The sequence below is a fragment of the Ammospiza caudacuta genome, chromosome 30, assembly GCF_027887145.1.
Source record: "Ammospiza caudacuta isolate bAmmCau1 chromosome 30, bAmmCau1.pri, whole genome shotgun sequence".
In the NCBI taxonomy this organism is placed as follows: domain Eukaryota; kingdom Metazoa; phylum Chordata; class Aves; order Passeriformes; family Passerellidae; genus Ammospiza; species Ammospiza caudacuta.
Window position 1 is genome coordinate 1,090,962 of NC_080622.1, and position 12,593 is coordinate 1,103,554.

At 51.9% G+C, this 12,593-nt stretch overlaps 1 protein-coding gene across 1 annotated transcript; it reads left to right on the top strand.

Annotated features, from left to right (window-relative positions):
* Window positions 1-1,122: 1,122 nt before the first annotated feature.
* LOC131569318 (olfactory receptor 14J1-like) lies at window positions 1,123-2,088 on the top strand. Its single transcript, XM_058821522.1, has one exon. It carries the CDS (start codon window positions 1,138-1,140, stop codon window positions 2,086-2,088), a length of 951 nt encoding a protein of 316 aa, XP_058677505.1. The 5' UTR covers window positions 1,123-1,137.
* Window positions 2,089-12,593: the final 10,505 nt, after the last annotated feature.

The window sequence follows — 12,593 nt, forward strand, 5'->3', positions numbered from 1 at the left end:
AGGAGGAGGAGGATGATGTGCTGCAGAGCAGGGCTGCCCTGGGCACCGTCAGAGGGACAGGGCAGGACGGCTCCTGCTGCCAGGGACGGCTGCAGGGGCTGAGCTGGGGCTGCAGGCAGGGCTGCCCAGGGCTGTCCTGCAGAGCAGCTCCTGCAGCCCTCAGGGCTCTTGTCCAGCCCAGGGCATGTGCCACCTGCCAGGGGCAGCTCTCAGCCTGCCTGGCAGCTCCCCATGGACGCTGCAGGGGAGAAGTTGGAGGTGGAAGAAGCCATCCCCATCAGGGCAGATTCCTCCTGCTCTGGAGATGGTGCTGCATGGTCAGGGCTGCATGGTCAGCTTTCTCCTCAAGGGAAGGGAAAGGGGCTGTCAGCTTTGTCTGTGTCACTGAGACTCCTGCACTGTCAGCCTGGGCATCAGCAGATGTGCCTCAGATCTCCCTCAGAAAGTGCCTCCTCAGCCTCCTCTCCCTACAGACAGCAGCAGCAGCACCTTGGCTTGCAGCATCTCTGTTTGTCTGGCCTGCCCTTAAGGCCCTGCTGCCAGGGAGATGCCCCTGGGCAGTGCCCTGTGCTGGGAGGGGTCTGCAGGGCAGAGCTGAGCCCCCGGGGCTGGGCTGGGCTCTGCCAACACAGGCAGGGATGGGGCTTGGATAGAGAGAAACAGCTCCCAGTAGGCACAACTCCAGGCAGCAGAGAGCCAGGCCAACCCTTGGATATCCCATCCTGTCCAGCTGCAAAGGAGAAGGTGAAAAAATTTAGAGATGCTGAATTTCAAACTAGAGCCTACAAAAAGTGCGCTATATTTTTCAAGCATGTTTAAAGCGCGAGCACCCTGAACTAGAGGGAGATGAAATGAGGCACCTGTGTGGTTCCAGCAGATCTGACTGCTCTGGGGCACAGGCAGTCCTGTTTTCCCTCTGGCACCTCTTTTTTCAGGCTGAGAGCATTGCTGAAGCAGCAACTCAAAAGAAACAGAAACCAGGAATCAAAAATAAAGAAATTTAGCAAATTTCCTTAAAAAACAACATCAGTAGCTTTGAGGGGATTCCTAGTAAAATAGCACAGGATTGACTCAAGGAAAGCTGTCCCAGCTTGTCAATGTCTTCTTTCAGCAGTGCACCATGCCCAGAGTGAAGGAATGTCCAACAGCAGCTCCATCAGGCACTTCCTCCTGCTGGCACTGGCAGACACGCGGCAGCTGCAGTTCCTGCACTTCTGCCTCTTGCTGGGCATCTCCCTGGCTGCCCTCCTGGGCAACGGCCTCATCATCAGCGCCGTAGCCTGCGGCCATCACCTGCACACACCCATGTTCTTCTTCCTGCTCAACCTGGCCCTCAGCGACCTGGGCTCCATCTACACCACTGTCCCCAAAGCCATGCACAATTCCCTCTGGGACACCAGGACCATCTCCTACTCAGGATGTGCTGCTCAGGTGTTTTTCTTTCTGTTCTTCCTCTCAGCAGAGTATTTTCTCCTGACCATCATGTGCTATGACCGCTATGTATCCATCTGCAAACCCCTGCACTATGGGACCCTCCTGGGTAGCAGAGCTTGTGCCCACATGGCAGCAGCTGCCTGGGCCAGTGCCTTTTTCAATGCTCTCCTGCACACGGCCAATACATTTTCCCTGCCCCTGTGCCATGGCAATGCCCTGGGCCAGTTCTTCTGTGAAATCCCACAGATCCTCAAGCTCTCCTGCTCCAAATCCTACCTCATGGAACTTGGGCTTCTTGCTGTTAGTGTCTGTTTAGCATTTGGCTGCTTTGTGTTCATTGTTTTCTCCTATGTGCAGATCTTCAGGGCTGTGCTGAGGATCCCCTCTGAGCAGGGACGGCACAAAGCCTTTTCCACCTGCCTTCCTCACCTGGCTGTGGTCTCCCTGTTTATCAGCACTGCAGCATTTGCCCACCTGAAGCCCCCCTCCATCTCTTCCCCATCCCTGGATCTGTCAGTGTCAGTTCTGTACTCAGTGGTGTCTCCAGCCCTGAACCCCCTCATCTACAGCCTGAGGAACCAGGAGCTCAAGGCTGCAGTGTCAAGACTGGTGACTGGATGGTTTCAGTCATTAAACTGCTGGCCAATTTCCTAAATAAAAAGACTTCTAATAAAAATCAGCTTTGATATTTGTTGTTGGTTTTGTTGTGGGGTTTTTTTCCGTTTTTTTTTTATTTTTTTTAACTATTGTCCACAAAGGACTGTCATTCCTTGTGCCATTTCTCCTTTTGTTTCTCTCCACCTTCACCATGGCCCCAGATGGTCTCAATGAGGAGCTGGTCTCTTGGTGGCTTTGAAGGAACTAAAGGATCTCCCAGCATTGTTTTCACCAGAGATGCCCCTTTGCTTGCCTTCTCTGGAGCTGCAGCAGCAATGTCTGTGTGCAGAGCTGGGGGCAGATCATTGCTGGCCCAGCAGCTGTGCCCAGCAGCAGCACTTGGTGTTCCCAGTGCTGCTGCCATGGCCCTGCCCTGCTGCCCTGGTGGCCCTGGTGTTGCTGTAGGGCCTGAGTGCTCTCGGGGCCAGGCACAGCCCTGGGATGGCAGGGCCGGGGCTGAAGCAGGGACAGGCCATGGGCACTGCTGGGGCAGTGCTGACACCTCAGCCCAGGCCCTGGGGGCTCCAGGCTCCTTGCCCAGGCTCTCTCAAGAACACGCCCAGGCCAATGCTCAGCACAGAAAAGCCCTGTGAGCAGCTTCAGGCTGGCTGTGGGCAGGCTGGGGGAAAACAGCATGGCTGGGGCTCTGCAAGGGCCCTGGGGCAGATGGGAAGGAGCAGCAGAGCAGGGGCTGATCCATCCCCAGTGCGCTGGATACCCAGGGCAGTGTCCCATAGTGTCCTCATGGAGCTGCCAACAACATCCCCCCTCTGCAGCCCTGGCCTCTCCCCCAGCTCACACAGGTGCCCCATCCTTGCAGGAACAGACACAGCAACACTGGCTCAGCAGCCCCTGTTTGCATTGCACAGAGCAGGGCGAGCACCTCCATGCTGTTGGTGTGAGGACATGAACCTGATGGAGCACAAATGCCATCAGCCCCTGGGGCCAGCAAGGGCTGGGGGACACCAGGGAAACCACTCAGGTGGCCTCTTCAGTCAGCCAGAAAGTTTGTTCCCATCATCTGGGAGTTTCCTGTCCCACTGCAGACGCTGTTGCTCAGAGCCAGGGCTGCCTGGCAGCCACCCCCAAACTGCCCCAAGCATTTCCTTGGCCTCACCTTTGCTTTCTTTCCTCTTTCCTGATCCAGATTTCCTCCTATTGCCCATCCCTGTCCCCTCCCCTGCAAACAGCCCATCCCTGTTTGCCCTTTTCTCTCTGGCCCCACTCCCCATTGCAGTTCCTGACTTGGCCTCATGGGAACGTCCCTTGGGAAGCAGAATCATCCTACAAGTGCTGCAGGAATTGTCTGCAGTGCCTGGTGCTGCTCCCTTGCCAGAGGCACCCCAGGCCAGGGGGCACATCTGGGCTGCTGTGTCTGGCTCTGGGACTCCCTGTTTTGGGCATTGAGGAGGTGTTACAAGGCTTGCAAGGGTTTTTCAGGGGTGAAGAGATAGACGAGAATCTTGACTTCATGATCAGAAGGCTGGATTTATTATTTTATGATATATAATACATTAAGACTATACTAAAAGGAATAGAAAGAAAAGTTCAGAAGCTGCTAAGCTACGAATAGAAAAAGAATTTAATCAAAAAAGTTCTGTGTCCAGGCAGAAAGCAAGAACAACTCTCCTGTGAGTGGTCAGTAAATCCAAACACTCACAGAAGACCAATCACAGGTGCACCTGTTGCATTCCACAGCAGCAGACAACCATTGTTTACATTCTTTCTCTGGGGCCTCAGCTTCCCAGAAGAGGGAAAAATCCTAAGAAAGGATTTTCCACAAAAGATGTCTGTGACAAGGAAGGGCTGCAGAGGCTCTGCAGGACTGACAGGATGGCCTTTGGGGCTTGCAGGAGAAGCTGAGGGACCTGGGTTGCTGGAGCTTCTGAAGAGGAGGCCCAGGGCTCATCCTGCAACTGCTCCAAGGGTGGTTCCAGAGAATCACAGAATCAGAATCAACAAGGTTGGAAAAGAGATCCACACTCACACCCAGCTTGGTGTCATCTGCAAATTTGCTGATGCTGGACTCAGTTGCTTCATGCAGATCATCAATGCAGATATTGAAATCCACGCTGGCTGGCTCTGATCCCTTGGCCTTCCTGTGGGTGCCCTGTGATGGCACTCAAGGTGATCTGTTCCATAACCTTGCCGGGCACCCAGCTCAGGCTGACAGGCCTGGAGTTCCCCAGCTCCTCCTTCCAGCCCTTCTTGGGGATGGGCTCACACTGGCACCTCCAGTGCTCTGGGACCTCCCTGCTGAGCCAGCACTGATGGTAAATGATGGAGAGCAGCTTGGGGAGCTCATCCACCAGCTCTCTCATCCCCCTGGGATGGATCCCATCTGCTCCCAGAGACACCTGTGAGTATCTGAGTGGCTCAGCTGGACCCCAGCTGCTCCCGCCTGGATTACAGGGGGCTGTTCTGCTCCCTTTGCCCTTCCACCAGCTCAGGAGAACACTTGTCCTGAGGACAATGTGTCTCATACTTGAAAAATTAGGCAAAGAAGGGGTTAGGTACCTCCATGTCCTTCCTAAATTGGAGGCCCAGAACTGCAAACTGCACTCAAGGTGTGGCCTCACCACTGCTAAGCACAGGGGAAGAATCACTGCCCTACTCCTGCTGGCCACACCTTTTCTGATCCAGGCCAGGAGCCATTGGCCTTCTTGCCCACCTGGGCACACTGCTCGCTCATGTCCAGCCTGCTGTCCATCAGTGCCCCCAGGTCCCTTTCTGCCTGGCCACTGTCCAGCCCCTCTGTCCCCAGCCTGTAGCACTGCAGGGGTTGTTGTGGCCAAAGTGCAGGACCTGGCACTTGGACTTGTTAAACCTCAACTTGTTGGATTTGGGCCCTGGATCCAGCCTGTCCAGGTCCCTCTGCATAGCCCTCCTACCCTCCACTGAGGGAACAGAAACAGCTCCCAGGGCTGCTCCTACAGAAACCAGGAGCTGGTTGGGCAGCAGCAGTGCCTGGAGCAGACAGTGTTTGTGATGAGCTGCAGAGGAGCTGAGCCCAGGGGCTGTTGGCCATGGCCGAGGCCCAAGGAGCATTTCTCAGCTGGCAGGGGCGGCCTGAGAAGGGGAGGGGGGAATGCAGCAGCACAGGGCCCATGGAACCAAGGGACCATTGTGACACTGTAGGGCCCTGTGACACCAAGGGACCATTGTGACACTGTGGGGTCCTGTGACACCAAAGGACAGGTGTGACACTGTGGGGCCTCATGGAATCATGGAGAGCACTGTGACATTGCTGGGCCTAATGGAACCAAGGGGATCGTGCTGACTCTGTGTGGCTCCATGGAATGTAGGGATCATTCTGATACAGCAAGTCCCCATGGAGCCAAAGGTCCATTGTGACATTGCAAGTCCTTATGTAATCATGGAGAGGCCATCGTGACACTTCACAGCCTCATGGAACGCAGGGGCCATTGTGACACTGTGGGGCACCAAGGAGCCAAGAAGATCATTGTTACACTGAGGGGACTCATGGAATCATGGAGATCATTGTGACACTATGAGGATCCATGGAATAAGCAAAGCATTGTGACACTGTGAGGCCTCATGGAACCAGTGAGACCATTGTGACCCTGGGGGTCACCACAGAATCAAGAGGACTATTTTGATACTAAGGGGCCTGGTGAAACCAAGAGGCCTTTGTGACACTGCAGGGCTGCATGGAGCCAAAGGTCTATTGTGACATTGCAGGGCCTCCTGTCATCAATGGACCATTGTGAGATTGTGGAGCCAAAATGAGACCATTGTGACACTGCAAACCTCCAGGGTCTAAAGGTCCATTGTGACATTGCAGGGCTGATGGAACAGAGGAGTCCTGTGACATTGTGGGGCCTGGGGAACAATGGGGACCATTGTGACACTGCAAGGCCTCTTCGAATCAGTGGGACCATTGTGAAACCTGGGAGCCACTGTGACACTGTGGGATCCCATCGAACAAGGGGTCCATTGTGACATTTCAGGTTTTCTTGTAATCAAGGAGCCATTGTGGCAGTGTAATCAAGGAGCCCCACAGAACCAAGGCACCATTGTGACACTTCAGGGCCCCATAAAAACAAAGGAATACAGTACAGGTCTGGCTGGTTTGATCTCCCAAGAGATGAGGCTGACCTTGGCATGTTGAGGGTCTCATCCACTATTGAAAAAGTGGTGCTCCGTGCTTTCCTTCCTATGGAAAAGATCTGACATTCTGCTCCAGGTATGGCCAGAATTGGAGTTTCACCTCCAAATTTCCTTATATCCAGGGATTGTTACCATAGGAATATTGCCAGGACAAGTCTGGCTGACAGTGGTTTCATGAGGGTCACCTCTCATCTGTTCCCAAAACACTTGGCAAGATTCTGTGCTTTCCTTCCTATGGAAAAGAGCTGTCCTTCTCGGCCAGGTGCCCATGGCCAGAAATTGGATTTCACCTCCACCATTCCCTGTTGTGACAGAATGGAGGAGATTGTTGGCTCAAAACATTTCATGTGCGGGGGAGGAAGGGGCAGGTCCAGCCTTGCCCTGCCCCGGAACCCCACCACTGCCCTGCCCTGGAACCCCAATCCCTCCAGAGCCTCTATCCCAGCCCAGCAGTGTCTGCCAGTCCCTGGCACAGCACAGGCAATGCTCCACAGCCCCCTCTGCAGCCCTGTCGTGGGTTGACAGCCTTTATCCCAATATCGTGTGTTGTGTCTGGCAGCTGTGCCTTTTCTCTCTTCCCCCCCCCGGCCGTCTTGCTGCGGCGGGGCGGGGAAGAGAGGGGGGAGTGTTTGACCAGGCCTTTTTGCTTTTGGCTTTTGCTGCTTGGCTTGGCTAGCCGCTTTGCTTGCTTGCTTTCTGCTTTTTGTGCTGTTTTTTTTTCCTTTTCTCTTGCTCCCTCTTTCTTACCCTCCCCTGAAGATACTGGACTGGCTCCGGACCTGACGTGTAGACGTCCAGGACACCCGAAGCTTGCAGAGAAGCGCCGCGCCCTCTCAACACACAGTCTGTTTTTTCTGTTTTCTTTTCTTTTCTTGTGTTGGGGAGTGTTCTTTTGTTACTTGTAAATAAATAGGTTTTGTTTTCCACTTTGCTCCTCCGAGAAATTCCTTCCTGAACCCGGTGTTGGGGGAGGGGTGGTTGGAGGTTTGTTTTGTTTTGGGGGGCTCCCTTTTGGAGATTTCCCCTAATTTGTCCTAAACCAGGACAATATACTTTTTGGTGTGTTGGCCGGGAAAAAGGGAGGCCAAAAAACAGTGGAAAAAAAACCTATAACAATAATATTTTGGTTTTGGCTATTTTGTGGGCATATCGGTGATTCATAATGTCATTTGGAGTGGAAGCTTGCCGGTCGTTCTGGTCCCTAGGGGTTTTTGAAGTTTTAATACTTTTGTGGTCCCTGGGGTTATTTCCTTACCCAAAAATAGCTCTGATGTTGGCCCTAATAAGTAGCTTTTGTAAGCGGGGGGCACTAACCAGAATAGTCATTGTGCTGGTCTTATGTATGATGATGTGTCGGATAAAAATGCTGGACTTTATTTCAGGAATGTATGGACTGTTATTATGGTTGTTTACTCAGTTTGTTTGGGGAGAAGAAGGGGAAGGGGCTTTTCAGCCTTTGTCTTCCTTCTTGTCCTCCAAATTGTTGACATCTCTATTAGAAAATACTGAATTTCCCCTGAGTTTGAAAGAAACCATCTTTCTGGCATTTAATTTATTAAGCCTTTTCTATACTGTCTGGAGTGTGTATAAAATGAAGACTGAGATTTCTAGAGGGGTTAGAGACACTCCTGACTTAGGAGTAAAACAAAGCAGGAAAAATCTTGACTGGAGTGGGAAATGGGAGGACATGGGCCAGACTTTAAAGGAATTTTCTGATCCTATGGACTGGGACTTTCCATCTGATCAAATTCAGAATCCAGTCGAGGTGGCAAAGTATTTGAGGGAGAAGTGCCATGGTAACACTAAGGAAGAAAGGATTACTGCAGTGAGCTGGGCCTTGGCATTTGTTTACCGTACTCTGCTAGATACTGTGGAGCAGCAGATAGCAGAAAGGGAACAGGGAGATAAGTTAGTTACTACCCCAGTGACCCAGGCTGCAGCTAACATCCCAGGCTCCAGGCTAGCAGCTGCATCAGACAGTAGGCCCCAAACCATGGCTGTTGCAGCTAATACAAGAGGTGGAAAGTGTAAAGGCAAGACCGATCGAAAGGTGGAGGATGATGAGGATGATGATGCAGGAGAAGGACCCTCACCAAAATCAGAGGCCACATCAAGGGGCACAGAATCTGGAGCTAATATTGACTCCTTTTCCCTGAAGGACCTCAGAGGCCTAAGAAAGGATTACAGACGACAACCTGACGAATCTATAATTAGTTGGTTAGTCCGCCTTTGGGATGCTGCAGGGGAGGTTACGATTTTGGATGGTACTGAAGCGAGGCATTTGGGATCCCTGTCACATGATCCTGTCATCAATCAAGGTATGATGAGGGGGGCTAACCCTCACAGCCTCTGGGAACGGGTCCTAAGAAGCGTAGCAGAACGATACCTGTGTACGGATGATCTCTATATGCAGCAGACACGGTGGAAGACCATAGAACAGGGGATCCAACGCCTGAGAGAGATGGTGGTGGCAGAGCTCATTTTCTCAGATGACACAACAACTAGAAATCCGGACCTGGTACCATGCACACCTGTAATGTGGAGGAAACTCGTGCGACTTGGGCCACCTGAATACGCTTCTGCCCTAGCAATAATGAAGCGGGATGATACATATGAGACTGTGCTCGATATGGCAAAGAAGCTTCGAGTGTATGCAGATGCTGTGCATGGCCCAACTCATGCCAGAATTGCAGCAGTGGAAACCCGACTGCAGAAACTAGAGGATAAAATTGAGGAGAATCATAAGAAACTCCGGGAAGAGATTAAGGAGGACCTTATTCAAATCTCAGCTGTACAAATTAGAGGTCCTGGTGTCCAACGCTGGCGCTCGTTTGATGGGGAGAGAAGGTACACCCCACGGACTGAGTTATGGGCTTTTCCGCGTGAGTCTGGAGAAGACATGAGGAGATGGGATGGAAAACCCACCGCTGCTTTGGCACAACGGGTGTGTGATTTGAAGAAAAGAGAAAGTATCACCAAAAGGATAGCAGCTCCGGTCGCTCGTAGCCGAGATGTTAAGTATAATGATGACGATGACATGTCCGATCCCCTTGAAGGAACTTCTAAGGCATATGCCCAAGGAAAGAAGGACAATCTGGCTTAGAGGGGCCCTGCCTCCAGCCAGGAAGAGGCACGGGAGAACCGGGTTTTTTGGAAGGTGTGGATCAGATGACCTGGCACATCAGAGCCACAAGACTATGAAGCGTTGGTTGACACTGGATCACAGTGTACCTTAATGCCATCAGAACATGTGGGGACAGAACCTGTTTCCATTGCTGGAGTGACGGGAGGATCACAACAGTTGACTTTGTTGGAAGCTGAGGTGAGCTTGACTGGGAAGGAATGGCAGGAACACCCGATTGTGACTGGTCCAGAGGCTCCGTGTATTTTGGGCATAGACTTCCTCCGGAATGGCTATTACAAAGATCCTAAGGGATTCAGGTGGGCTTTTGGAATAGCTGCAGTGGAGATAGAGGGTATTAAACAATTGAACACCTTGTCTGGACTATCAGAGAACCCATCTGCAGTAGGACTCTTGAAGGTAGAGGAGCAGCGAGTGCCAATTGCCACCTCAACAGTGCACCGCAGGCAGTACCGGACGAATCGAGATGCCGTGATCCCCATCCACAAAATGATCCGAGAGCTGGAGAGCCAAGGGGTGGTCAGTAAAACCCACTCACCCTTTAACAGCCCTATCTGGCCTGTGCGAAAATCTGACGGAGAATGGAGACTGACTGTGGACTATCGTGCCTTGAATGAAGTGACTCCACCACTGAGTGCGGCTGTACTGGACATACTGGAACTGCAGTACGAGCTGGAGTCTAAGGCAGCCAAGTGGTATGCGACCATCGATATTGCTAACGCGTTTTTCTCCATCCCTCTGGCAGCAGAATGCAGGCCTCAGTTTGCTTTTACATGGAGGGGAGTGCAGTATACCTGGAACCGACTGCCCCAGGGGTGGAAACACAGTCCTACCATCTGTCATGGACTGATCCAGGCTGCACTAGAAGAGGGTGAGGCTCCAGAACATCTGCAATATATTGATGATATCATTGTTTGGGGGAGCACGGCAATAGAAGTGTTCGAGAAAGGAGAGAAGATAATTCATATTCTCTTGGAAGCTGGATTTGCCATTAAGAAGAGCAAAGTCAAGGGACCTGCCCGAGAAATTCAGTTCTTGGGGGTGAAGTGGCAAGACGGACGGCGTCAGATTCCTGTGGATGTTATTAATAAAATCACTGCCATGTCCCCACCAACTGATAAAAAGGAAACACAAGCTTTCTTAGGCGCTATAGGTTTCTGGAGGATGCACATCCCTGAGTATAGTCAGATTGTGAGACCCCTTTATCTGGTTACCCGCAAGAAGAACGACTTCCATTGGGGCCCTGAGCAGCAGCAAGCTTTTGTCCAAATCAAGCAGGAGATCGCTCATGCTGTAGCCCTTGGTCCAGTCAGGACGGGACCAGATGTGAAGAACGTGCTCTACTCTGCAGCCGGGAGCCATGGTCTGTCCTGGAGCCTTTGGCAGAAGGTACCTGGCGAGACCCGAGGCCGACCATTGGGATTTTGGAGTCGGAGCTACAGGGGGTCTGAAGATAACTATACTCCAACAGAAAAGGAAATCTTGGCCGCCTATGAAGGAGTCCAAGCCGCCTCAGAGGTGATTGGTACAGAGGCACAACTCTTTTTGGCACCCCGACTACCGGTGTTGGGATGGATGTTCAAAGGAAAGGTTCCCTCTACCCACCATGCCACCAATGCTACTTGGAGTAAGTGGATTGCCCTCATTACGCAGCGCGCTCGAATTGGGAAGTTAAATCGCCCTGGGATCCTGGAGATAATTACAAATTGGCCTGAAGGTGAAAGCTTTAGTGTCGCAGATGAGGAACAAGAGCCAGTGACCCGGATTGAGGAAGCTCCGCCATACAATCAGTTACCAGTAGAAGAAACACGTTATGCTCTATTCACCGATGGTTCTTGTCGTGTCATAGGGATGAAACGGAGGTGGAAAGCAGCTGTGTGGAGTCCCACTCGACGGGTTGCAGAGGCTACTGAAGGAGAGGGTGAATCCAGTCAATTTGCTGAAATCAAAGCTATTCAACTGGCCCTAGGTATTGCAGAGAGAGAGAGGTGGCCAAGGCTCTATTTGTATACCAATTCCTGGATGGCAGCCAATGCTCTATGGGGATGGCTGAAGAGATGGAAAGAGGCGAACTGGCAGCGAAGAGGAAAACCAATTTGGGCTGCGGAAGAGTGGAAAGATATCGCTACTCGGGTAGAGAAGTTACCTGTGAAGATTCGCCATGTAGATGCCCATGTCCCCAGAAGCAGAGCTAATGAAGAGCAGCAAAACAACCAGCAAGTACATCAGGCTGCAAAGATAGGGGAGTTGAAGATAGATCTCGACTGGGAGCATAAGGGAGAGTTATTCTTAGCACGATGGGCCCATGATGCCTCAGGCCACCAGGGTAGAGATGCCACCTATAAGTGGGCACGAGACCGAGGGGTGGATCTAACCATGGACAGTATCTCTCAGGTTATTCGTGACTGTGAGACATGCGCTGCCATCAAGCAGGCCAAGCGGGTGAAGCCCCTCTGGTATGGGGGGCGGTGGTCTAAGTACAAATACGGGGAGGCCTGGCAGATTGATTACATCACACTGCCTCAAACCCGCCAGGGCAAGCGCTATGTACTAACCGTGGTAGAAGCCACCACGGGATGGTTGGAAACCTACACTGTGTCTCATGCCACAGCCCGTAACACTATCTTGGGCCTTGAAAAGCAGGTCCTTTGGAGGCACGGTACTCCCGAGAGAATTGAGTCAGATAATGGAACTCATTTTAAAAACAATCTTATTAATACTTGGGCTAGGGAACATGGCATCGAGTGGATATACCATATCCCCTATCATGCACCAGCTGCAGGGAAAGTGGAAAGGTATAATGGATTGTTAAAAACCACCTTAAAAGCATTGGGTGGGGGGTCTTTTAAAAACTGGGAGCAGCATTTGGCAAATGCTACCTGGTTAGTTAACACTCGAGGTTCCACCAACCGAGCGGGTCCTGCTCAGTGTGAGCTCCTTAATATAGTAGATGGGGATAAAGCCCCAGTGGCCCACGTCAGAGGTTTGTTGGGAAAGACAGTATGGATCAACCCTGCCTCGAGTACAGACAAACCCATCCGTGGGATTGTCTTTGCTCAAGGACCAGGTTATACATGGTGGATAATGCAGAAAGATGGAACAACACGGTGTGTACCTCAGGGAGACCTGATTGTGGGATGAGACTCATATATGAATGTCATTGTTTGTTGAATGTGAGACAGAAGGAAACTGTAAGTGTCAAAGGTCTGAGCAAGTAAGATGAGAGGAA